Here is a 27,365-nt window from a genome sequence, read left to right on the forward strand (position 1 = left end):
TCCTAAGATGCTGCTTGGCCTGCTGTGTTCATCCAGCTCCACACTTTGTTATCTTACATTAATTCTGGATCAGGATTGAATCAATCAATTGATTATAACCTGTTTAAAAACCTGACATCTGAATGATTAAATAAGCCAGCATTTATTGCCCATTCCTAGTCATCCTTGAGAAGATGGCAGTCTTTTTGAACCACTGTAGTCCATTGGCAGAATGGAATAAGAAAAGCAAGTTTAACCATCTTCGTTACTTTTTGTTACACATGTAATATCAATATTACAACCCAATCTTAGGTTCACACCACCAACTCTTATATTTAAGCATTTCAACACATATCCTCACATTTGCAATCCCAAGTGTCCATGTATAAGAATTGGCTAACAGTCAGAGCATCCGCGATTGCATTTAAGAAATATACCCTGGACGTCAAAAGCTGTTCCTTCACTGACCGCAAAATCTGAGTAATTACGTTTATTAAAATTATAGAGTAATGGAAACAAGTTTAAACTTTTTATTATGATAGCAGGAACGATCAACACGCATAGATTTGGCATCTTTAGAACAACGATAAAACATCTGGGCGGTAAAAATTATGAATGAATCTTGATCATAATAGTTGTCAAACACATTTCCTTCACTGATAATGTTCCGACTCATCCCCGTTGTATTACTCCATTTGATATGTTGAAATAACATGTTTGTCAATTATACTGTCAACAGCCTGCCGCAATCTGCGGCCTCTTGAACTCCAGTTACCCTGGTTCAATAAACAGCACTTACTTTGTAACACACTGTATCCTGAGTCTGCATTATTTAAATCTGGAACTGGTGGGTGTACAATCAATCTCAACCTTTCTGTTCTGATACAGAGTCCGTTTGCAGAAACAATAACTCTTTGAACACTTCAATTCACATATTTCAAAACTGGTCATTGCAAAAATGACTATTTTACTTTCTGACCTTTAACAGTGCGGGGGTGAGGTTCGCCTTGCTTCAACGCGGGGTTTGTTTACAATGCTCGCGGTACGACAGTGCCTCCTATCGTCCCGGAGGAGTCCGACACGCAGCGCCACCGTCTGTCCTGGAGGAGTCCGACACGCAGCGCCGCCGTCTGTTCCGGAGGACTCTGTTTTGCAGCGCCCCCGTCCGCCCCGCCCTCCTCAGTTGTGGCGGTTTCGCGCACTGTCCGGCAGGACTCGGCGCCCCCCACCGTCCCGGCCGGAAGCCGCCATGCGGGGCTCGATTACTCGACCTAGCAGGGAGGATAAGCCGATGACGGTGAGCGCCGTCGGCTCGGTGCCGTGTTGGAGCAGACTGATGGTGTGCGAGGAGTTTTCGACCGTGTGACAGCGCCCGGTTGTCCGGGGGGGGTGCAGTGTGTGTTACGTGTTGCCACGTAACGGAGCGATGGCACATTGTGTTTACCCGAAGCCGGGCCTGGCCTGTGAAGTGGCACAGTCGGCTTGTGATAAACATGCCCGGCTCCTGCTGGCCCAGATAAACCGCATGAGGGGCCGGGCTGAATTCTGTGATGTGCAGCTGCAGGTGGAGGAGCAGCTTTTTAGCGTCCACAAGCTGATACTGGCCGCCAGCAGCCCGTACTTCGCAGTGCTGTTCGCAGGAGGGATGCAGGAAGCCAGCAAAAGTCTCATCCAGATCCATGGTATCGAGGCTGAAACTTTCCGCTTACTCCTGGAGTTTATTTACACAGGTAAATATCCGCGGGACTGTTGTTATTTCATAACAAGACAACAAATCTCGATGGGAATAAACTACTAGGCGGAGGCAGGAAGAAACTGCAATTGAGTTAAAACCGAAAGAACTGTGGATGCTGTAAATCAGGAGTGAAAGCAAAGTTGCTGGAAAAGATCAGTAGGCCTGACAGCATCTATGAAGGAAAATATCAGACTTTAAGGTTTCGGGTCCTCAGAGCCTTCCTGGGTATTTGTAAGAGGACATTCAGATCTAAAGTGAAGTCCTTCTTTCAAACTTGTGCAGTAACTCCAAGAAGGTAGGTATCTCGTCACCAAATCATCTTTTATTTACACGTGCGTAGTGCATGACAGTGACCCAACTGGCGCAGAGCCAGCAGGCCAAGCAGCATCTAGCTCGGCCTGCTGTGTTCGTCCAGCTTCACACTTTGTTATCTTGGATTCTCCAGCATCTGCAGGTCCCGTTATCTCTGGCAGAGAGCCAGCTCTGACTGAGCAGAATCCCTGACACTCCTGTTTATGACTTTCAGCCAGGACTCACTGACTGGACTTGTTCTTTTTCCTGTAGCTTCTCCTGTGGTGTTTTTGCACTGGGCCTAATTCTTTGGTGTCCTCTCAGATACAGGCGACATGTCCCAGACCATAGCCTGCCTCTTGCACCTGGAATGTCTCAGCTGAAAGTTATCTTCATTCAGTAACGGTGACAAGGCTGCAACATCTGCCATATCCATCTCGTTCTGAGAGACTTTTCCAACATTAGGTAGAGGGAGAACACAACAGTTCTGACCTTACAAAGTGTGGAGCTGGATGAACACAATAGGGCAAGCATCATCTTAGGAACACAAAAGCTGACATTTTGGACTGGACCCTTCAGGATCTCGGATTCTCCAGCATCTGGAGTTCACATTACCTCTGATACAACGGTCCTGACAGCCTTGTGGGGTGTTCTGTAGGGCCTTGTATGTTTAGCTGCTGCCCTGTTGCAAGGTTGCAGCTTTCATGTGGTCCACGTGCTTGATCAGGACCTCTTTTACCCAAATGTTGAATATAATGGACGTGATTTCATATTGGGCTAATCCCGTGGTCTTGATGTCAAACTTCGTCCCCTGAAGTAAACTGCCTCTGTTGCTGAGAGGAGTCTTGTGTCTGGCGTTTGTATCCCTGATTCTGATACACCAATCCCATCCCAGCTTCACCCCTGCCTCCAAAAGGTCTGGGAAGATCAGGTTTAACCCGGTGCGGCATCCTCGTCCCATAGAAACTCTGATGCAGCTATCCCTTTAGTTGCATTATGGTTGATCCTGTAATCAAACAGGAACTGAGACAGTTTGGTGTCAAATGAAGTCATAGGCTGTTTCTTTAAGCCTGCTTTCAAAGTTTAGAGTGTTCTTTCTGCCCAACCATTGGATGATGGATGGTATGGAGCTGACCTTGCATGCTGAATGCCATGCAACTTTAGGATACACTCAAATTCCCTCCTGGCAAATAATGACCTGTTGTCCGTGTATTGCAAAAGATGATTATAATCTTCATCAGTTGTCATTCCCATTTTTGACAAATGAATTCTATGCACATTAAACCACTTTGAATGGCCATCCACAGTGACTAAAAGCAAAGAGCCCATGAAGGGTCTGACATAGTTGATGTGAAACCGAGGCCAGGGTTTACACAGCCATTCCCATGAATGTCGGGGAGCTACTAGTGGAAATTTTTGTCCATGTTGGCTCTCTTGGCACTGCCGCACCAAAGCAGTTATGCTGGTATCCAATCCTGGCCGCCAAACGTAACTTGTTGGACTTCATAGTCAGTACGACTGGTGCTGTCCATTCTGCAAAGCATACTGGTCTGGTGAGTTCTTCATTTTCCAGCCTCCTGATTTCTGCCTCTACTTCTGTGCATAAGGCAAGTGGCACTGCGCAGGCCTTGCAGAATTGTGGAGTTGCTTCTTGGTCAACATGTAAGGTGGCCATGGGCCTTTTGATGGTCCTTGGACATTGCTGAAAAATTTAATTAGGACCTCGCTTAGGTCATCATTTTCTAACTGAAAAATGTTAAGCCAATCACGTTGAATGTTTCTCAACCAATTTTGCCCCATCAAGCTTGGGCCCAAGCCTTTTACTACAGTCTGTGGTAACTGAACCAGCCCGTTCTCGTAAGAGATTGGAACTGCAGTTAACCCTAAATCTGTAGGGGATTCCGAGTATAGGTTCTCAGCCTGGCCAAGGCCTTATGCAAACATGAGGGTTGGAGTTCAGAGTGAATTTCAGTAAACACAGGCTATGCAATCACTGATACAGCTGTGCAACTATCGACTTCCATTAGACTAGGTGGCCATTTAACAAATGTTTATTTTGATTCGGATGTTGCTAAGCAATTTAACTGTTCCAAACCAGCTGTAGGTGGACTTTCCGGATGTGCACTGTCCTGAATTATGGGACAATGAGTTCTTTTACTCAATTCAGGCCTAATGGGGCACTCTTGCTGTCTTGAGTCCACATAATGCAGCAACTACAACAGCATGCCGGCCCGTGACCATTTGGCTGAGGTTTGTCTTTGTTCGGGGTTTTGCTGTAGGCTGACATAGAGTCTCCCTGCCTAATGTATGCCCTGATTGAGGCTGCACAACTGCCTTCATTCAAGTGGTGTTTCTCAAGCTCATTTAGCCTGGTGGGGATGTCCACATCTGTCAGAATACCCTGTAACTCATAAGCTCCACTAGCTGCATTTTCTAATGACAAAACCAGTTGTACTGCCTGTTTGAAATCAGGTTGGGTGCAGCTAGTAGGCACTTTTGCATGGTCACATCATTAATTGCACATATCACTTCAGGTTAAACAAAAATCACACGCCTCTGCCAGTCTTGATCTACTCAAAAATCACAACACAGATTCCTGTGGTTCTCAAACTGCTGAGTAAAACCAATAGCATCCAGAATTAGAGAAGGCTTGGGGTCATAATATCTTGGGTACGTGCATCAACTCTTGAAAACTTTTAGTATTAGGGAAAGTTAGGCTCCTAATAACCAAAAAGGCTGCAGGTCCACAAGCTGTCACGAGAATTACCCATTGCTTTTAGTCTGCCCAATGTCACTTGTCCGGAAAGAATAATGCATTGGTTCTGGGCCCAGTCTTAGATATCAGGATTGAACAAGTCAGCCTTCGTAAACAGCAGCATCATGCCAGAAATGCTTAACTCAACTCAAAGGCAATTGTTGTAAGCAAGCGTCTTTAGTGGCATGTTTGTCTCTCATCACCACTGAAATAACTCCATGAGGGGCGGTATCCCATCACCAAGTCACTGTTTATTTACATGTGTATAGCACACGACACTGACCCAGCCAGCTCCTGAAGTGAGCAGAATCCCTGACACTCCTGTTTATATCTGTCAGCCAATTCTCCCTGATTGGGCTTTTAATCTGGCCCAGTCAGGGAACTCTAACATTGAGATCCACCTTGCTGACCTTTTCTAATCACGACAGTTTTGAGATTTTTTTTTTGACCAACCTTTGGATCATCTAATGTTTCTTTGCTTGACTTATTTTATGTCTGCATTCATTGTAAAGCACATATATAATTTGCCAAATTTAGAAAAACTGCTGAAATATAAATTGTTAAAACAGTGTAGCTCCTTTATAGAGCACTTTTTGTCCTAGTTTCTAGATTAAAGGGCCTGTTGTAGCCAAAAGTTCTAATCTATTGTTTCTCTTTGAAAATGTTCTCTTTGCCACAGTTTGAAAGGAGATAACTTTCACTAACCATATTCAGTCAAAAAATTAATTGTATGTTGAACAAGATCTTCAAAATTTATTGTTGTCTCAAAAATTAGGTAGCAGTAAATCATCAAATTAAAATTCATCAAATTAATTTGATAAATCTGTAATTATGCAGATACTTCAAGTCTTATATTTTATATTTGCCGTAACAAAGGTTGTAAAGGAAGAAAGTTATCTTAAAATTACAGACTGTGTCTTCCAGACAACGTTATAGAGGTGGAAATAGGGGATCTAGGTAAAAAGAGGCTGGAAGTTCGTCTTCTGGCTGAATATGGTTTCAAAATGGTGAAATGCTGCACAGCCTCACATAGTTGCTAATGAGAGAAATGCTGGAGAAGCAACTTTGTGTGGACGCTAAAACAATGGTTTCAGCTTTTCTAATGTTTAACTGCCAGATATTTCTGCTCACCCAGTATTGAATGTCACAGAGGGAATCTGAGAACTGAGCAATAGTGGAGAGGTTGAGAGCGATGTTGAGATACAGATGGGTGCTATCAGACACATTAAAAAACTGATATTTTTAAGATGACACTACTGAGAAATGGTGTCTAGATGAAAAACAGCTGGGGGATAATGATACGTACTTGGGGATACAAGAGATAATGGTCAGAGAGCAGAAGAAAAGCTAATAGAAGTGATTCTTTGGCTGTAATTAGATTACAATCGAATCAGGTAATTGCTGTTCCATCCTGCTGGATGACTGTGGAAGATGGTGTGGTCAACCGGATTAAAACCTACAGACATGCCTAGCAGGATGAGGAGGCAAGGTTTGTCTTTGTCACGATCACATGGAAAGTGCTTCGGAGGGTCAGTGCAGACTCAATGGCCTCTCTCTGCACTGTTGGAATTCTATGATTCTTAGTGGAAAGGAAGGATGGAGATTTGGTGGTAGTTTGCAAGGATGGTGTGGCCAGGTGTTTTTCTTTCAGCAGAAATGTGATGACAGAGTGATAAGTAGGTAAATTGGGGTGGCACGGTGGCTTCAGTGATTAGCACTGCTGCCTCACAGTACCAGGGGCACAGGTTCAATTCCAACCTTGGGTTACAGTCTGTGTGGAGTTTGTACATTCTCCACATGTCTGTCTGGATTTTCACTGGGTGCTCTGGTTTCTTCCCACTGTCCAAAAGATGTGCAGGTTAGGTGGATTGGCCAATGCCAAATTGTCTGCAGTGTCCAGGGATGTGGAGGTGAGGTGTGTTAGCCTTGGGAAATGCAGCGATAGGGTAAGGGAGTGAGCCTGGGTGGGATGTTCGTCAGAGAATCAGTATGGACTTGTGCCGAATGGCCTGTTTCCACACCGTAGGGATTCTGTGAAGAAGTACAATACTTGCAGTGAGAATCATTAACCTTATTAGCAAACATAGGGACCACGAAGGGAAGTGGTATCGTCAGCAGTTTAGAGGGGAAAAGGTCAAAGGAGCAGAAGATGGTGCTATGAGCATGCTGAACTTGCTTCAAGAAAATGTTTTTATCTTGTAGAAAAAAAGAGAGTTGAGTTTTGCTTTCTGCCAAAATCTCCTGGTCCCAGACTTTGTTCCAGAAATAATGTTAGAACTGACAGAAAAGTGCACATGTTCATATAGAACTTTCAATAAATGAAAATGTTCCGGAAATTGTTGAAAGAGGTGAAGTTTGCTGTCCTCCACATAAAAATAAAATTCATATTGGCATTAAGGAGCCGAAAAGAGACAAAAGCCGAAGCTGAGGGCAGAAGTTAAAGCGAAAACTCTGATCCCATACTTGACGTGAGACTGATAGTTGGGGTTGTTCAAGATGGCTGTAGCAGCCACAGAACAGCTGTGTAGATGTTCTGAAGATGTGCTTTTCTTTTAAGCCTATTTTTCCTAATCAGCCTGTTCAGAGATAATACTTACCTCTGAACCAGGTGGGACTTGAACCTGGGCATCTTGGCCTAGGGGTAGGAACACTGCCACTGTGCCACAAGGGAGCCTTGCACAGATCGCTGTCCTCAAACTAATTAATTATAATCAGCTGCATCTTCCCTCTGTCATCACACTAGATGTGGGATGGCTGTAAGCTCTGGAATTCCCTTCTCAAACCTCTGATTCCTTGTCTTGCTTTCATTCTGTAAAATTCTCCTTTTATCTCTTTGATCAAGTTATTAGCCAACTGCCATTGTATCTACTAATGTGGTTCAGTGTCATATACCTTGCAATGCTTTATTTTTACATTTAAAAATACAAGATAAATACACATTGTTATTGTTATTCCACAGTGTTCCAATTCATTTACAACTTAACCAAAAATGAAGCAGTCCATACTAGCCTTCAAAGTTATCTAATCTAGGCTAACACATGTCAGCTGTCTCACATTCTACCCAGCCAGGCATATGACAAGATAACTTCCATGCAAACTTTCAATAGCAGTAACATAACCAACGCCCATAAACAATGTCCACAACAAATGGTCAGGCCCCAGGGAACATTGCTGAACAAAGAGACCTCGGGGTGCAGGTGTGTACTTCTTTCAAAGTTGAATCATAAGTGGACAGGGTAGTGCAGAAGGCGTTTGGTACACGTCTTCATTGGTCAGAACATTGAATAGAGGAGTTGCTTTGTCTAGAATGTGGCTGTACAAAACATTAGTGAGGCCACTTCTAGAATACTGCGTAAAGTTAACAACATCCTTCTGTAGGATGGATGTTATTAAGCTTGAGAGGGTTCAGAAAAGATCTACAAGGATTTTGCTGGAACTGGAGTGTTTGAGTTATAGGGCGAGGCTGAATGGGCTGGGGCTTTTTTTCCCTAGAGCATCAGAGGCTGAGGGGGTGACCTTAGAGAGATTTAGAAAATCATGAGGGGCATGGATAGAGTGAATAGCTAAGATCTCTTTCCTGGGGTGGGAAGTGCAAAATTAGAGGGCATAGGTTTAAGATGAGAGGAGAAAGATTTGAAAAGGAACTGATGATTAACTTTTTCATGCAGGGGGTGGCATGTGCATGGAATGAGCTGCCAGATGAAGTGGCAGAGGCTGGTACAATTACAACATTTAAAAGGCATCTAGATGGGTATATGAAGAGGAAGGGTTTACAGGGATATGTGTCAATGCTGGCACATGGCAATAGGTCAGATTGGAATGTCTGATCAGTGTGGGTGAGTCGGATTGGACCAAAGGGTCTGTTTCATGCTGTGTGATTCTATGACTATGATTTAACCAGCCATATCAATACCATGACTCCAGGAGTAGAGTAGAAGCTGGGCTAGTGCTCCCTCAACTCTTGAAGTTTCTGCCATTCAGCAGATTCAAGTTTGCACTCTAACTCGTGGTTTGCACAAATGGGTGCAGTTGGAACAACACTGCATTAGGTTAATTAGCACAAGGATGGAACATGTTGGTTTGTTAGTGTACCAGGAATTATATTTTTTTTCTTAATTCCTGCAATACTAGTACACTCTGACTGTCATATGCACAATCAGCAGGAGACTGCAGTGACTCATCAGAGGACTTAAACTGCAGTTTTCTTCCTTGTGACCCCTATTACCCAAAGTTACAAACATTAGTGTTCTGCGAGTCTGGAGTTCTGAGTCTTCATGCTGATGTGAACACATTATTTATTCATCTTTGCTCAGATCAAGTTGAATAATTTCCTGTACTAACACAATTTCTGAGCACTGTCAAAAGGAGAATGCCGACCATTACTGTGCTAAGAACAGTTATAATAGCGAGTTTTGAGAAGATTTGTAGCTCAGGTTGAGGTTCTGGATGTGAGTTTGCTCACTGAGCTGGAAGGTTAGTTTTCAGACGTTTCGTCACCATTCTAGGTAACATCATTAGTGAGCCTCCGATGAAGCTTCATCGGAGGCTCACTGATGATGTTACCTAGAATGGTGACGAAACGTCTGAAAACTAACCTTCCAGCTCAGCGAGCAAAGTCACATCCAGAACAGTTATAATTAAATTTGGAAAGTTGTTAGACAGCAACAAGATCATGTAATGTACCAGTCACAGTTAGAGCTGAGCTAACTGATAGGCTGATGAATGTACTGCTCTGTAATGGACCCAGAATATGCTGATGACTTTGCTTTCAGTGTCTGTTATGTTGAAATTGTGTTTTTTTTATTGCAGAGTAGTTAGTTTTGCAGCATTTAATTTGAAGTCCCAACAGAATTATATGAACAGGTTCACTCCTGACATTGCCATGCTTATCCCCCCAGTGATTGTATTGTATGGGCTTTAAAACCCATGTCCTTTCTTCTCCATGTTGAACAGGTATCATTGATGTCAGCATAAAAAATGTACAAGAGGTGATCCTTGCAGCGGATATGTTGCAGTTAACTGAGATTGTGAACATGTGCAGTAATTTTTTAAAAGGGCAAGTTGATCCCTCAAACTGTGTTGGAATTTATCAATTTGCTGAGCAAATCGCATGTCATGATCTCATGGAATTCAGTGAAAGCTACATTTATGTGCACTTCCTGGAGGTATGTAAAACTGAGGAATTTATTGGATTAGAAAAAGATCAACTTGTAAAGATATTAAAAAGTGAAGAACTCCACATTGAAGATGAATATCAAGTTTTCACAGCTGCTATGGAATGGGTGCTCAAAGACATGGGCAAAAGGAAAAAATATGTGATTGAAATTCTGGATCCTGTTCGATTTCCTCTGCTGTCTTCACGAAGATTATTCAAGTATATTGAAGGTACGACAGAATTTTGAGTATTTCATGTTCTTCAGGACAAAGTAGCATGCTCATTGCTAACGTGTGCATGACATTAGACATTTACTGCCTCCATCATAATGACATCTGTGTGTGCTATTTAGGAAGTACATTGCAGCAATTCATCCGGGGTGTTTTTTTTTTGCAACACCTTCCAAACCTATAACCTCTGCTACCTAGAGGATGAGGGCAATAGGTGCGTGGAAACACAACCATCTGCAAGTTTCCATCAACCTGACTTGGAATTGTACCATAGTTTCTGCATTACATAAAATTTTGGAACTCCCTTTCTAATAGCACCACAGATAAACTTGCACCACGTGGTCTGCAATATTTCAAGAGGGTGACTTAACATTGCTTCCTTGAGTGAAGTCACAGATTTTTAGAAACAATTTGTGCTTATGAACATTACTGGTTTGGTCAGCTCCTGTTATCGAGCCCTAATTTCTCTTTAGAAAGTGATGACCATAAGGTTTCGGACCAGAATTCGTTTGTTTGGCCCATCGAGTCTGACTGGTGGACCAATCACCCTGATGTGGTTCTCAACCCCATTCTCCTTCTGCCTTCCTGTAACCCTTTATCCCTGACCAAACAAGAACCTATCTATCTCTGTCTCAAAAGACTCAAGGACACTCCACAGTCCTCTGTGGCAATGTGTTCCACAAAGATCTGTCTCATGATTACATTTTTAAGATAAAAGGTAGGTATTAAATTATCATAGAGCAGTGGTTTAGAGCAGTAAGACTGCTAATGCTGAGTTTATGGGAATGTGTGCTGTAATTGTTTTCTTGGGTATATTTTGGATCTGTAGATTAAGGTGCAGAGATGGCTTTTAGTAGTGTGATGTGTGCTTCCGGTTGGATGTGGGAGATTAGGAAGAATTTCAGTATTCCTGGAGATTATGTCTGCAGGAAGTGTGTTTGGATGCAAATCCTGTCGGATTGCATGGATCAGCTGGAGCAGCGGTTAGAGGCATTGAGGAATTTCTAGGAGCTGGGGGTGTAATATGTGGCAGTTTGAGGAAGGTAGAAAAACCGCAGATACACTGAGGTGGATGGGTTGCCGCCAGGAAAGGTAGTGCGGGAGGTTACTGTGGCTATCCCCATCTCAAACAACAAGTTTGAATAATGTTGGGGGTGATGGCCTCTCGGGGAATATGACATCCGGGTTTCCGGTACTGAAACTCACTCTACTGTTTTTTTTTTGGGTGGGGGAATTATATCAAGTTGCAAGCAATTGATTGTGATGGGGGACTGTCTAGTCAGCTAGAAATTTCTGCAACAAGATCTACTCAGGAGGTTTTAAAACATTGAAGCAGGGAGACTCAAAGAGAGAGTGAGGAAAAAAATACATCTGAGACTGGTATAGTAATGAAGACGACCAAGTTAAATAGAGTAAGGCAGAGAACAAGGTAACACTGATAAATTAAACAACATTTGTTTGAGTGCAAGAGGCCTGACAGTTAAGGCAGATGATCTTAGGGGATTGGTTAGGAACATGGGACTGGGATACCATAGCTATTGCAGAAACGTAGCTCAGGAAGGAGCAGCTTAATGTTCCAGGGTATAGATGCTTTGGGAAGGATAGAAAGGTGGGGGGTGCAAGTCAGGAGGGGGAGTTGTGTTTTTAGTTTAAGGGCTTGGATGGAGAGAAATTTGTTAAGTATATACAAAAAACTTATTCAGAATGTGGATGTACATGGGAGAGAAGGAGCAAAACTTGACCTTAGCTTGGGAAAGAAGGCAGTGTCAGTGACTGAGGTATCGTTGGGGGAGTACTTTCCGGCCACTGATCATAATTCTGTTATTTTTAAAATAGTTATGGAAAAGGATAGACCTGATCTAAAAGTTAATATTCTAAATTGTAGGAAGGCCAATTTTGACGGTATTAGGCAAGAGCTTTCAAAAGTTATTTGGGAGAGGCTATTCGCAGCTAAAGGGACAGGACGAAAGTGAGAGGCCTTTAAAAATAAGATTGAGAGATCAGACACACTATGTTCCTGTTAGTGTGAAGGCCATGGCTGGTATGCATAGGGAATGCTGGATGACTAGAGAACCTGAGGCTCTGGACAAGACGAAGGAAGAGGCATGTGTCACATACAGACAGCTGGATCTAGTGAATCCCCAGAGGAGTATAAGGGCAGTATAAGTATACTTAAGAGGGAAATCAGGACAGCAAAAAGGGACATCAGATATCTATGGCAAATAGAGTTAAGCAAAATCCAAAGGGATTCTACAAATACATTAGAGAAAAGGAGTAACTTGGGAGAAAGTAGGGCCCCTTAACCGGCCTTGTTGATCTTTGTGTGGAACCACAGAACATGGGTGAGGTACTAAATGAGTATTTCACATCCGTATTTACTGTGAAGAAGGATGTTGAAGTGAGAGAACTTGGGGAAATAAATAGTGATATCTTGAAAAGTGTCCACATTACAGAGAAGGAGCTGCTCGATGTCTCAAAATGCTTAAGGGTGGATAAATCCCTGGGACCTGATCAGGTCTATCGCAGAACTTTGCAGGAAGCAAGGGAAGAGATTGGTGGGCCCCTTGCTGAGAAAATTTGTATCATCGACAGCCACATTTGAGGTGCTCGCAGACGGGAGGTTGGCAGATGGGATGGAAATATTTAAAGGTGGTAAGGAAAAGCTAAGGAACTCTGAAGCTGTGTTGGGTGAGTTGTTGGAGGGGATTCTGAGGAATAGGATTTACGTGCATTTGGAAAGGCATGGACTGATTAGAGAGCATCAACGTGACTTTGTGCGCAGGAAATCACGCCTCACTAACGTGATTGAGTTTTTTTTTTGAAGAAGTGACAGAAGAAGATTGACTGCTCAGCCTTGACCAATGTTGTCTACATGGACTTTGGCAAGGTGTTTGACAACGTTCCTCATGGTAGACTGGTTAGCAAGGTTAGATCACAAACAAGGCATGGAAGAACTGGCCATTTGGATACAAAATTGGCTTGAAGTTAGGAGATGTAGGGTGATGGTGGAGGGTTGTTTTCGAACTGTAGGCCACTGACCAGTGATGTGCCACGAGGATGGGTGCTGGGCCCACTGCTTTCTGTCATTTCTATAAATAATTTGAATGTGAATATAGGAGGTATGTTTAGTAGATTTGCAAATGATGGCAAAATTGATGGTGTAGCAGACAGCAAAAAAAGTTAGTTCAGAGTACAATGGTACCCTGACCAGATGGATGAATGGGCCAAGGATTGACAGATGAAGTTTAATGTAGATAAATGTGTGGTGTTGCATTCTGGTATCAGGGCAGGGTTTGTACAATTAATGGTATAGCTCTGGGGAATGTTGCTGATCCAAGGGAACTAGGAATGCAAGTGCATAGTTCCTTGAAAGTGGAGTTGCAGGTCAACAGGGTGGTAAACGAGGTGTTTGGCATGCTTGCCACCATTGGTCAGTGCTTTGAATATCGGATTTGGGAAGTCATGTTCTGGCTGTCAAGGACATTTGTGAGACCACTTCTAGAATACTGCGTTCAGGCCACTTATTTTTAGAATACTGCATTCAATTCAGGTCTCCCTGCTATAGGAAAGATGTTGTTAACCTTGAAAGGGTTCAGAAAAGATTTACAAGGTGTTGCTGGAGTTAGATGGTTTGAACTCGAGGGAGAGGAGCATTTTTTTCTCTTGGCACGTCAGAAGCTGAGGGGTGACCTTAGAGAGATTTATAAAAACATGAGGGGCATGGATAGGGTGAATAGCCAAAGTCTTTTTCCCAGGTTAGGGGACTCCACACCTAGAGGACATACGGGGCTGAGGGGCACCTTTTTCATGTTAAGGATGGTGCATGTATGGAACAAGCTGCCAGAATAAGTGATGGCGGCTGGTACAATTGCAACATTTAAAGGGCATCTGGATGGGTACGTGAATAGCAAGGGTTTAGAAGGATATGGGCCAAATGCTGGCAAATTGGATTGGGTCAATTTAGGAAATCTGATTGGCATGGTCGAATTGGAGTAAAGGGTCAGTTTCCATGCCGTATAACTCTGCAACTCTGAGTCACCATCGTCCAGCTGAAGAAATTCCTGGTGAGTCATCTTTATGAACCACTGCATTTATTTTGATACAGGTAGGCCCCACAGTGTTTTAGGATGGGATGTTCATCCCATAAACAATTTTTTTTAAAAAGGTGCATTTACCAGCAGAGCAAAATTTGGCTGTTGCTAGTTGGTTTCAATTCCATGTTGTTATTATTACTTACGTTAAATTTCAAGACATTGTTTCCTGCTTCAGGTCCCAAATAGAGAAAAGTTGATCAGCTGCCCGGTCCTCATTTCAAAGCACAGTGTTTTAGATCATCTTGTCCTTCAATCATTTTCTCTCATCCTGCCACTAACAAATAGAAACTGAATTTGCACAACACAACGTCACTGTTATTAGAAAAAAATTTCAATTACTGGTTGACACATGATTGGCATCAAACAATCCATGCCATGTACCATCATATCATTAAAGACTACCCATACAAATATAAGAATCCACATACACTTTGTTCTGTCTTGTAGTTGTTGAAGAATCTGCATCATATTACACTGCCATGGCTCAACCTAATTAAATGTCCCACAGTAGTGAAACCTTGTAAACAAGTGATCTGAAACCTCACATTCAGATCTACATAATCTAACCCTATTCAGTGAACTCTCCATCTATCATAAGAAGGCAATAAAACCTCAATTCCCAAAACAGCCTGATACGAATCTACATATTTCCCAATATAAGTGTTTAGTTTGTATTATTTATGGCCATGATATTTTATATTTTGTGTGATAGCATATTACATATGTTGTAAGATTTGGGCTTAACTTTAAGTGGAAGAACTAAGTCAATTGCAATTAAAGACTGACTTGAGGGAGCCAATCTAAAAGCATACTAGTCCTGATTAGTTGTGAGACCCATTCCAGCTACAAATATATTTTTTAGGTTTTACAGATTTTATTAAGTTTATTCTAATACAGACAAAATAAATTTTAGTCAAGAAAAGGTTTTCAATCAGACCACTTCAGGACCTCCCTAACTCCAGGTTCTTGCTGACTGGACGTGTGTTTCTTGTCTCCTCTGTTGACTAAAGTTGACCTTCTTCTTCAGTCTTTTCCATTTGTTGTAAACCACCCAGCATTAAGGATTTCTGAAGTTCATGCATAGCAGTTGCTTCAGGAGTCAGAATACATCCATGTGCAAGGGAGCATTGGCCATCTTCCCTGTTAATGATCAGAAGCATCCTGAGTTCGAATTGGCTTGCCAGTGCATGGATAACACAGGATCAATCCCAGATTGTCTCAATTGTCAATTCCCAAATTCCTAATGGTTTCTGTAAAAGTAACAGTCGTCTTGGAGACAATAAGGACTGCAGATGCTGGAAGCCAGGGTCAAGAGGTGTGAGGCTGGAAAAACACGGCAGGTCAGATGCTTTGGCAGTGCTTTGGGCCGAAACCCTTTGTCAGGACTGGGGAAGGGCGAGGAGTCCAGAAATAGAGGGAGGGGGTTGGGGCTGGGGGAAGGGGAGGAGAGATGGTGATGGGTGAATGCAGGTAGGACATATTGTGATTTGTCCATGGGAAGGATGGAATGGATAGGTGAGGAGGAAGATGGGCAAGTTAGGTCAGGTGACGGGGAGGGTTGGACATGGGATAAGGCTGGGAGTGGAGGTATTTTGAAGCTGATGAAGTCAAAGTTGAGGCCTTTGGGCTGTAAGCTCCCAAGGCAAAATATCAGGTGGTGTTCCTCCAGTTTATGTTTGGCCTCACTCTGACAGTGGATGGGGCCAAGGATGGACATGTTGTTAGGGGAATTAGGGGCGTAAAAATGGAAGATTGGGTTGGTTGATGTGTGCAGAGCGCAGCTGCTCTGCAAACCGATCCCCGAGTATGTGCTTGGTCTCTCCCCCCCCCCCCCCCCCCCCCCCCCCCCCATATAAAGTAGACCACATCAGGAGCCACAAGTGCAGTAGATCAGATTGGATGAAGTGCAGGTGAATCCCTGCCAGATCTGGAAGGATTGTTTGGGGCCTTGAACAGAGGTAAGAGAGGATGTGTAGGAGCTGGTGTTGTACCTCTTGCATTTGCAGGGAAAGGTACCGCGTGTGGTGGAGAAATTGGTGGGGAGCATAGAGCTGACGAAGGAGTCGCGGAATGAGCAGTCCTTGCGGAAAGCGGACAGGAGCGGGGAGGGAAATATCTTTTTGGTGACGGGGTCTGATCGTAGGTGGCATAAATGTTGGACGATGATGCGTTGGATTCGGAGGTTGGGGGGGTGGTACATGAGGACGAAGGGGATTCTCTTTTGGTTATTATTGCAGGGAGAAGGTGTGAGGGATGAGTTGCGGGAGACACGTTGAGGGTGTACTCAACCACTGAGGAGGGGAAGTTGCGGTTCTTGAAAAATTAGGACAGCTGAGATGTATGGGAGTGGAATGCCTTATCCTGGGAGCAGATGCCGCGGAGGCGAAGAAATTGGGATTAGGGGATGGCGTTTTTGTAGGAAGGTGGGTGGGAGTAGGTGTATTCTAGGTAGCTATGGGAGTCGGTGGGCTTGAAATGGATATCAGTTTGCAGGTAGTTGCCAGAGATGGAAATCGAGAGGTCCAGGAAGGAGAGGGAGGTATCAGAGATGGTCCAGGTGAACTTAAGGTTGGGGTGGAAGGTGTTGGTGAAGTGGATGAAATGTTGGAGTGGTCTTTGGCTGTAAAGGGTTGCTGTAGGATTAAAAAGATTGTATTTTACTGTCAGTATTGAAATCTTTATATTTGTGTTAAGTGTAAATAGTTTTGTTTATTCTTCATTTTTTATTGCATAATAAATTTCACTTTTTATTGAAGACAAATCTGCAACGTTCCATGCCTGTGTTTAAGTGAAAGTCTGTCTGATGTGATAGAAAAAAATCTATTGAGCCAGATTTCAACGTGACCAGTCAGATCTGATTTGTCCAGTAATAACATCAGCTGGGATAGCAAGACCTACAACAGTGCTGCATATTTGTTAATTTTTTGGGAGTAAATGCAATAGAATCTTATTCCTCTCTCCAGGTATTCCTGACTTTAGTCTGCGTGTGGCCCTGCAGAAGTTGCTGGAGGAATATAGGGAGGTCAGTAAACCTCAGAAAGAGAGCAAGTTCTACAAAATGTCACCTGCATCAAAGATTCGTCCCCGAAGGAAGGCCAGGAAGTACCTCTATGCTATAGGTTTTTTTAATTGTTCTTTCTGTAATTAGATCTGATCACATTTAAAACGATCAACAGTATCTGGTGCATCGTCAAGTTACAATACAGTTGCTATGTTGTACACATTTACAAGTTAGAGTAACATTAGTAAACCTCTTGCTCAGTATATGCGATATATCATGTAAAATTGTCATTTGACTGGAAAGTAAGACAGGTAAGAATGATAATACTCTTGACCATAAACACAGCAGCTGAAAATTAATAGTACAAAGAATTATATTGGACCCAGTAATTTAAAGTGTTTTCACGTTGTTATTTTTGCAGGCTATGTAAAGGGTTGCTGACTATATTATTATTTTCTTCTTTTCTTGATCTCTTTAGGCTGGTTGTGATACAGGTCTGCTGTAATGTTGATTTCTAATGTTTGGAGATTGTATTTTCAACTGTTATTACTTTCTTTAACTTCCCTTTCATATAGTTGCAATGTTTTCTTCAGCCACCTCCTGCAGTCACTAGTTTTTTGGATAACTTTTTTTTGCTGAATTCGGTGTTGCATTCTTGCTGACTATCTTATTATTGATTTCTAGTTGGGTTATTCCCAAGAAAGAATGTTCTTTGTCAATCATTTGATCAAAACCTTTCATAATGTTTAAGACCTTTGTGAGGTCACCCTTCAGCTTTTCTTCTCAAGAGAAAAGAGACCAAAATGTTGATCTTTCCTGATATGTTTGTTGAATCTACTTGTGGGTATTGATTCTTGAATTCCAAAATCCTTCTGAAGTTTGATATGCAGCAACTTTAATTTGAGGGTAAATGCCTTTGCTGTTACATCATTACCTTCCACGATAATAACATTATGTCTCCTCTGTCTCTGTTTAATTTGGATTCTGTTCATTACTTTGTGTACAAGAGGTCCTAAACTGTGTCAGAAACAAAACACTATTTTCAAAGCTTTCTTTCAGCAAATTTTTGTGTAGATATTTAAAAGAAAGCCCTTATTTTTCCCACCACAGTGAAAGAATAGCAGTGAAAGCTATGGTCAATGAAAGCTGTTCTGAAAGAGCTAGTGAACTGTGTGTTGAGAAATTTACCTGTCTCTGTGTAAGTGATGGTTATCCTCCCTACTGAGGCTTCGAGCTTTGAGGAAGTAAATCATCACACTGCCTGAACAGCCAATCATTTTAAGCAATTATTATAAATACTAAATCAGAGAAGAAGAGCATTTGACTTGATAGTTGACCTTTTAAAAATGTAATAGAACATATAATAAAGTTCAAGATGTATATCAGAGGTGAATGTCGAAGCTGGAATATCATGAACTTTAAAGTACTAATTATTCTAAAAGCCTGTTTTTAAAAGAATTAGAGTAATTTAGCACAGTGGAGACATTTAACAACATCCCACAATATTTTTAGGTTCAGACTAGTTGTTCACAGAAGTTATTACTCACTTTAAAAACCTCATCTAAAAAGGTGCTGTTTTCTTTTGTGCAACATATGGAAGAACACTGAATAATGGGCCACACTTGTAGAAATTTTGGTTTAATTTGTGTTGCATGAAATCCCAGGGTTGAAGTCATATTCTGTGAAGTAATTGCAGTGAATACTTACTGTTCATTATCGAACACTGCAAATTCAAAGCCAAACTTTGATTTTTTTTTTCTTGTGTCCTTAACACAAACCCAAAGTCAGCTTATATTTCTTAAATTTAATTCAGTAAAACTGAAGTTTAGATGTATATTGTATACTTACATCATAGTATGGGATTTGACTGGATGCTGTTGAAGGCATGATTTTTTAAATCATTTCTTTTAACAAGGTGGGTACACTCGGCTTCAGGGAGGACGCTGGAGTGACAGCAGAACTCTCAGCTGTGTGGAGCGGTTTGATTCATTCAGTCAGTACTGGACTACAGTGTCGTCCCTCCACCAGGCCCGAAGTGGGTTAGGTGTTGCAGTACTCGAAGGGATGATCTACGTAATAGGTGGTAAGTTATGTCAGCGGGATGTCAAGAATTAGTTCTTCAATTAACTGCTCATAAAATATAAAATTTGGTTTGAGAGTTGTTTCATTTCTGTAGGGAAGGCCCTCATCACTAATGCATGTGGATGAGTGTTTTGTCTTTTTTTTATCCACTTGTCGATAATTTTTGAGATGTGCATGGGGATGAGGGATGAATGATGTTTGATATTTTTTAATTTTTTAAAGTTAATAGTGTTTTTCACAAAACTTCAAAGTAAGCACTTTTATAAGAGCAACATGAGAAATAAGCAGTCTGCTTAGGCTTTCATTCTGTGTCCCATACTCCCCTCTAAAGTCAACAATAGTTCTAATTCCAAGCAATTAGACTTAAAAATTGATGTATTGGATAACTTTTCAGACTAGGAGGCAAATTTCTAAGACTTCAAATAGTGACTCCTGATAATTATTTTTTAATTCTAATCTGTTTCTGCTGCTGACTTCCTTTAATGTGTCTCGCCTTTATTATAAATGATATCAACCATGTCTTCAATCCCCAAAGCAAACTGTTTTCCACCTCAGAGCCTTCCTCTAATATGTTCACTGTGATTCATGTTTGCTTATTGTTGGTGGACATGTGACACAAGCCTAATTCCACGTCCTCACGATTATGCTCTGATTCCACTGCTATATCCCTTTATTTGACATTGATTATTTCTTCATTCTCAGACTTTTAAGTTTCCTACGTACGTATAGTGAGCTGCTTTGCTTGGATTGTTTAATTGTGTTCGAGATCTTTTCCTTCTGCATACCTGGATTTTCAAGGAGATTGAGCACATGGTGCCTCAGTGTTTCCCGCAATATTCTGGATACTGTCTTCAATCTAGGACATTTCTTCTTAATTGATAAGAACAACATTTTACTTTGCTAAAGTCAGTTTTTGTTTCGGATCAACAATAAGTGTATTCTTTTGGATGGCAACTTGGAAAGGAAATTGGATAAGTTTCATAAATTTTCTAATAAGTTGATAAATTCACAGTTCGTGATTTAAGACATTTTGGTACTTGGGGAATTTAAGATAATTCAGGAAATTTTAAGTACTTGGGCAAAAAATAATTTTGCTTCTTTTATAGACACTTGATGGTGTTACTTGCAGCGTAGTTTAATAGTAACGTACAAAAGATATTCCTCTTAGCAATTACAGACTTGTAGGACAGATGCAATCTAAAATATTGTTCAATTTAACCAAGAACCTAATGGAATGAATTCAGCTAAAGGCCAAATTACATTTTTAATTTTACTAACTAGAATAGGTTCAGAAAGAATTTTAAATTTTCATTAAGGGACAGTAGTTATGCTTGTGATGCCTTGACAGGATTGAAAATGATTGTGATCTGTTACATATTTAAGGTGAAAGTGATTCCATGATTTTTGACTGTGCTGAACGATATGATCCAGTAACTAAACAATGGGCGGCGGTGGCTTCTATGAATTACCCGCGATGTGGACTTGCTGTGTGCGCTTGTCATGCTGCTATTTATGCTCTCGGTAGGAAAATTTGTAAATAAATTTTATACATCAAGTACTTATGTTTTATAAGACACATCTGGCCATATACGACCGATAGGTAAAAGGTAGTTTCAGTGATGTCATAGCCTTACTGTCATAGCAGAGGTTTCTTCATAACTTTTGGAACTGACAGAGGTACCTGTTTTACAGTCACCTGACAGTTCGTTGAATCAACTATGCAAACAAAGCACATGGCTGAAGGAGGTACTTCGCTTACCTGATATTAGACCACAAATACTGAATGCTATACATCTAGTGCAGAACCAGCCATGCCAGTCGGCCAGCTGTTGCAGTACAACTTGAACATTGACATCTACACAGCAATAAGGAAAATTGCCCAAGTCTGTCCTTTTCCCAAAAAAGCAGGATAGGTCCAACCTTGCCAACTGCCTCCCTCTAAGTCTACCCTCAGTCATTAGCTGTGATGGAAGTGATTGCCACCAATATTGCCAAAAGGCACGTGCTCAGCAATAACCTGCTCACTAACACTCAGTTTGGATTATGCCAGGGCCAGACGCCTCCTGGCTTGTTACAGTCTTGGTACAAACATTGGACAGTAGCTGAATTCCAGAGGTGACGCAAGAGTGACTGTCCTGATTATCAAGGCAGCACTTGATCCATGTATGGTATCAAGGAGCCCTTGCAGAACTAGAGTTAGTGGAAATTGAAGAAGACTCTCCATTGATGAGAGTCTCATCTTCCACAATGGAAGATAGTCGTAGTTGTTGGGAGTTGAATCATCTCAGTATGTATCATGCTTGAGATTTACAGCAGCAACTCAACAAATGTCCTTTGGCAACACCTTCTGAACCACAAACTCTACCACCTACAAATACAAGGGTACTCCTTCACCCTCAAGTTTTCCTGAAGCCACACTCTTAGAAATATATTGCTTGTTCCTTCATTGTTGCTGGATCAGTATGGAATTCTCTTCCTGCCAGCTGTGGGTCAAACCTCACTCCAGGGACTGTTGTGGTTCAGGAAGGCAGCGCAACACCATCACCTGAAAAGCAATTAGAAATGGGTTATAAATGCTGACCTAGCCAGTGATATCCACATCTCATAAACAAATGAAAAACGTATATAATTACCAACTTTTAAATGACAAAAAGACAACATTATACTGTTCATTCGCAAATTGTCATATTTTTGTCTTATGGCAAGTTATATGACCTGATGATTATGTATTTTATGTTCTTCTTTACAAGTTAAACACGAAGCCCTTTTTTTAAGTGTAACTCAAACAAAACCATTCAAACAATGGAGACATTGCAGCTTCTATCAGTTTTGAATACAGATGATCAGTAATATGAATGCAGTCTCTTCAAATTGCATGATCTGGAAGGAGGAATATGCTGTAATGAATATACAAATTTAGCAATTAAACAGAAGTGTAATAATTTTTAAAATGTTTTGAATTGTGAAGTTTTTTTTGGATTTAAGGGTGGTTTTGTCAGTTTACAAACAAATTTAGAGTATTTATTATTAATAATCAGTGCATATGTTTTGATTATTTCCAGGAGGATGGGTAGGAGCAGACATTGGAAAGACGATAGAAAGATTCGACCCCTCTGACAATAAATGGGAGATTATTGGTAACATGGTTGTCCCTCGGTACTTCTTTGGGTGTTGTGAAATGCAAGGTAGGCACTATTTGCACAAATGTGACTTTTAATTTCTTTTTACACATGCCCTTACCAATAGGTTATTTAGATTGCTTGCGGTAGGTGTCACCATTGTTACCTGGCGGTATGATTTTTATAAATTTAATCAATATGGCAAGCACCTCTGCCACACTTGTGAAATATCTTGATCGAAGTCACAAACGACATCCTATGTAACTGGAAAAAGTAAACAATTCCTCTTTATTATTCTTAAACTTAGTGCAACTTTTGACATGGATGACCAAATCATTTTGGTCCAATTCCTCTCCCCTGTCGTCCAGTCTTTGTTGCGTTGATTTTTCTGTATTTTCTTCTTGCACCTTGGTCTGAGGATTGAGTAAACTATAATGACTTTTATTCTCACTTGTTTTCCCATGTTTTCGCCTTCCTTTTCTGAATCCCAATGGGTTCCTGCAGCAGCCCTCCCTTTTCTAATTTTTTGTGTGTACATCTGCACAATGTTTATTAGTAAGCTATTTAAACATGAAGGTAATTACCGCAAATCTATACCAATCCACACACGATTGCTTTCAAATCACAATCACTTGTATTAGTGGGGAAGCTCACATTTCCTGATTCAAAAGCTTATGCTATATACATTTCCATTGTTTTGACAGACTTTAGAAAGGGATAAATTAACTATCATACAAATCAGAAATATTTGTAATTGTTTCGTAGGTGTAATTTATGTTGTTGGAGGCTTGAGTGATTCAGGGTCAGAACTCTGTTCAGCTGAAATGTTCAATCCTCTCACAAAGCGTTGGACACCACTAGATGATATGAAGACAAAAAGAGCCTATGTTGGAGTAGCTGTCCTGAATGACTGTGTTTATGCTGTTGGAGGGTGGAATGAGACTCAGAATGCTCTGCAGACAGTCGAGAAGTATTCACTTCAGGAGGTAGGTGTAGTTTATTAATAGTTATTTATTTAAAATAAATTTGTTTGAATGTTTTCATGATGGGAGCAGTAACATCAAGGAAGACAATTTCACAATTATCTTGAAACTGTGAAATGAGCATCTATTATGATTTTAGAGTTCCTTAGAAGAACAGAAACTGTTTGCTATTCAGGTAGCGTACTCCGCTCATTGTCTGAGCAAATGATTAGAACAGGTGAAAAGAGTAGTTTGTTACATGATTGGGTGTGGGTGTACAGCTGAGATCTTACCCATCAGCTTATTGTGTTTACTGATTCAAAAAACATTAACATTCTCAATGCTGATTGGTTGACTGTGCAGAACGGATGGTAATGTGCTTCTTGAATGAGGGCAGTAAGATGTCACTGATGAGGAGGCTGCTATCTTGGATGAATGCAGAGTTCAAAGATCTTTCTGGTATTTTATATGTAGTGTGTAATAGATGAGTCCAGATGTGGTAGTTGTGAAATTAATCGTGTTTGACAGCAGCTAATTTGTCTCAGTAACTCTTTTTAAAGCAGGTTCAACGTTCTTTGAGCCTAATGTGTGGGTTCTGAGCCTACAACCCAGCAATTTAATGAATACCATATGATTGTAGACTTATCCACATTAGAGAAACAAGTCTCAGCTTGACCAATGAACAATGTGATCCTTCCTATTTTCCCAGTCTTCACTAAACATAACTGTTTTTCAACTACACCAGTTATTTCTCTAGATGACGGGCAAAGTACGCTACCAAAATATAAAGGCTATAACACTTTTTCTTTGGAACTCTTCTGAAGGAAACTACTGCTTTTAACTGCAAATTTTACATGCTATAACTACAAAATCATCTTGCTCAGTGATTTACTTAGTTCTTGAAAAAAAGCCAAAATAAAACTGCAGCTGCTTTGGTAAGATTGCAGTGAGAAGACACTGACATTATCCAAGATAACAATGTGTGGAGCTGGATGAACACAGCAGGCCAAACAGCATCTCAGGAGCACAAAAGCTGACGTTTTGGACCTAGACCCTTCATCAGAGAGGGAGATGGGGAGAGGGAACTGGAATAAATGGGGAGAGGGAACTGGAATAAATAGGGAGAGGGGGAGGCGGACCAAAGATGGAGAGAAAACAAGATAGGTAGAGAGGAGAGTATAGGTGGGGAGGTAGGGAGGGGATAGGTCAGTCCAGGGAAGATGTACAGGTCAAGGAGGTGGGATGAGGTGGTAGGAAGGGATGGGTGAGAGGAAGAACAGGTTAGGGAAGCAGAGACAGGCTGGGCTGGTTTTGGGATGCAGTGGGGGGAGGGGACTGCTGTGTTCATCCAGCTCCATACTTTGTTATCTTGGATTCTCCAGCATCTGCAGTTCCCATTATCACTGACATTATCCAATACTGTTGTAATTTTAAAAATCTTTTTGTCTATGGGATCCCCTGCTGAATGTGTTTCAGGTGATATTGGCATGGTCCTGACAAGGTTATGTGTTGGTTTCAGAGTGGAAAAGAAAAGTTGTAGATACAAGTTGGAAAAGCAGTGACTGAAAGACTGTTATCCCAAAGACCTTTCAGGGTTGAGGTTGGGGTTTCTTCACAACTGAATTTTACCTATATCTGACTTCTGGTCTGCCCTCTCAGCCTCTCCAAATCAAAGATGTTCCCAGCACAACTCTATCATCAGCTTTCTTCATGTGCTGATTTCAGGAAAGTGAGGCAAGAACACCAGAATCGTCTCTCCATTATCATTGGTATAAATGGGATAGTCAATGATTGATTAAAATGTAAAGCCTCCCTCCATCCACTGAGGAACCTGCAGAAATTCCTTATTAACTGCGCACCTGCAGAGACCAAAGCATGTTGCTGCTGGGAATTGAACATTTGACACATGACATTGTTCTGTCAGGGAACCAGAAACATTCTGTACTATAAGTTTTAGCTATCTTCTAAAGATATTTTGTGAATTAGTGAGCTGAAATTCTTTTTTTCTCCTTTTCTCTTTGCCACCCACCGGCACACATGCTGTAATTTTTCAGGAGAAATGGTTTGAGGTTTCACCAATGAAAATGGCAAGAGCAGGTGTTTCAGTCATTGCTGTTAATGGCCTTCTTTACGCGGTAGGAGGCCGGACATCAGGTAGGGATTCCTCAGCTCCTGTTACTCTGGACTCTGTTGAAGTGTATGATCCTCACACTGACACATGGATAGAAATTGGGAACATGATAACTAGCAGATGTGACGGTGGAGTAGCTGTGCTTTAATAGTTGATGATTGCCTTCTGATATTTTAATCAAAAAGACTTTCAGATGAAGAAAATCTATATCTCGTTGAACTGTTATAAATCTCATTTGTGATAAATATAAAGTTTGTAAGTTTGGACATCTACCATTGGGTTTAAAACCGATGACTCTGGCAGCGTTATGTCCAAACTACAAAAGATGTTTGTGTTACTTGTCTCAAATGTGTACATGTTTCTATAATTTCACTTGGAATAAACTTGATTTAACAAACTGTGAATTTCAACATGTCATTCAGTACTGTTGCTGTAACAGTTTTCCATTTGAAGTTGTGTGATTACCTAATTTCATGCAGGATTTTAAAATTCTCAGCAAATATAAAAAAAACCAAAAGGCCAAACACTTATTTGCGTAAAACCAGAGTTTTCCTTTCACTACAATGCAGTTTAGAAAACAAGAACTTGAAGCAACATACAGCATTTCGACAACGCACTTAAATTTATAACATTTTTGGGTTGTATGTTCAGTGGAGTTTTTCTTGAAAGCAGCTGAGTGAATGTTTCTGAAGTATATGTGTAGTGACCCACGATGTTAGCCTTTTTAAGCGCTGTCCAGAGTTTACACACTAACTGGATGGTTTTGCATAATGCTGATACTTCAGCATAAATGCCAGAAGTACAAAACATGTTGTCATCTGGAGGTTTTGAATTCCAAATAAAGCTGTATTTCGGTTTGTATGTATGAACTGAGATTCTTTTAGATACATATTTTCTTAATAAATATATTTCAGCACAATAAATTGCTTTGCTTGTTTGTACAGGTTCAGATATAAAATGACATTTCTGTTTCTCCATCATTCCACCATTGGCAACCAATACCGTATGGTTGGTTAAGGCTCAATCTCTGGAATTATCCCCTCAACCTCCCTATTCTCTCCTTTTTAAAAGGCAATGCTTAAAGTGACACTTCTTGATCATAAAGTGTGAAGCTGGATGAACACAGCAGGCCAAGCAGCATCTCAGGAGCACAAAGCTGACGTTTTGGGCCTAGACCCTTCATCAGAGACTCTGATGAAGGGTCTAGGCCCAAAACGTCAGCTTTTGTGCTCCTGAGATGCTGCTTGGCCTGCTGCGTTCATCCAGCTTCACTATTATCTTGGATTCTCCAGCATCTGCAGTTCCCATTAAGTCTGATACACTTCTTGATCAAACTGTTGGTCTTCTACCCTAATCTATCTGTAGGTAGTGAAATGTTCAATAGTATTTAATATCCTTCCTATGAAATGCCTGGTGTTTTTATTACATAAATATCCATATAAATTGAAGTTCATTACTCAATATTTATCACAGGATATATGTACACACCTACTGTATTATTTGCAACATTGACTTTTGCTTCATTGTAAGTTTTTTTTTTATGCAAACCAGATTTGTGTGTTCTATAACTGCTGGTGTTAAAAGTACTGTTGTTGCAGAGATTAGTGGCTTTTTCACATGCTGCCTGACGGCTGTGTTCCCTAAGTGGCAGTATATATCTACAAACAATAACAGTACAGGGCATCAGATATAAGCTTTAGCTATTGAAATTCTCCAGGCATGGAGGACTGGCAAAGATGCTTCCCTGATTTCGAAATAACAGCCTTTCTCTTGTACTGTACATTTGAGAATTTTAAATACATTGAATCTGTCAAAAGTCAGCTTTGTGCAT

At 41.1% G+C, this 27,365-nt stretch overlaps 1 protein-coding gene across 1 annotated transcript; it reads left to right on the top strand.

Annotated features, from left to right (window-relative positions):
- Positions 1-1,151: 1,151 nt before the first annotated feature.
- On the top strand, positions 1,152-25,938 carry ipp (intracisternal A particle-promoted polypeptide). Its single transcript, XM_048539586.2, has 8 exons — positions 1,152-1,709; positions 9,714-10,145; positions 17,203-17,358; positions 19,156-19,323; positions 20,706-20,843; positions 22,385-22,507; positions 23,207-23,427; positions 25,458-25,938. The coding sequence occupies exons 1-8, from the start codon at positions 1,406-1,408 to the stop codon at positions 25,680-25,682; spliced, it is 1,767 nt and encodes a 588-aa protein (XP_048395543.1). The 5' UTR covers positions 1,152-1,405; the 3' UTR covers positions 25,683-25,938.
- The last annotated feature ends 1,427 nt before the right edge of the window (positions 25,939-27,365 follow it).

The sequence above is a fragment of the Stegostoma tigrinum genome, chromosome 8 (assembly GCF_030684315.1).
Source record: "Stegostoma tigrinum isolate sSteTig4 chromosome 8, sSteTig4.hap1, whole genome shotgun sequence".
Lineage (NCBI taxonomy): Eukaryota > Metazoa > Chordata > Chondrichthyes > Orectolobiformes > Stegostomatidae > Stegostoma > Stegostoma tigrinum.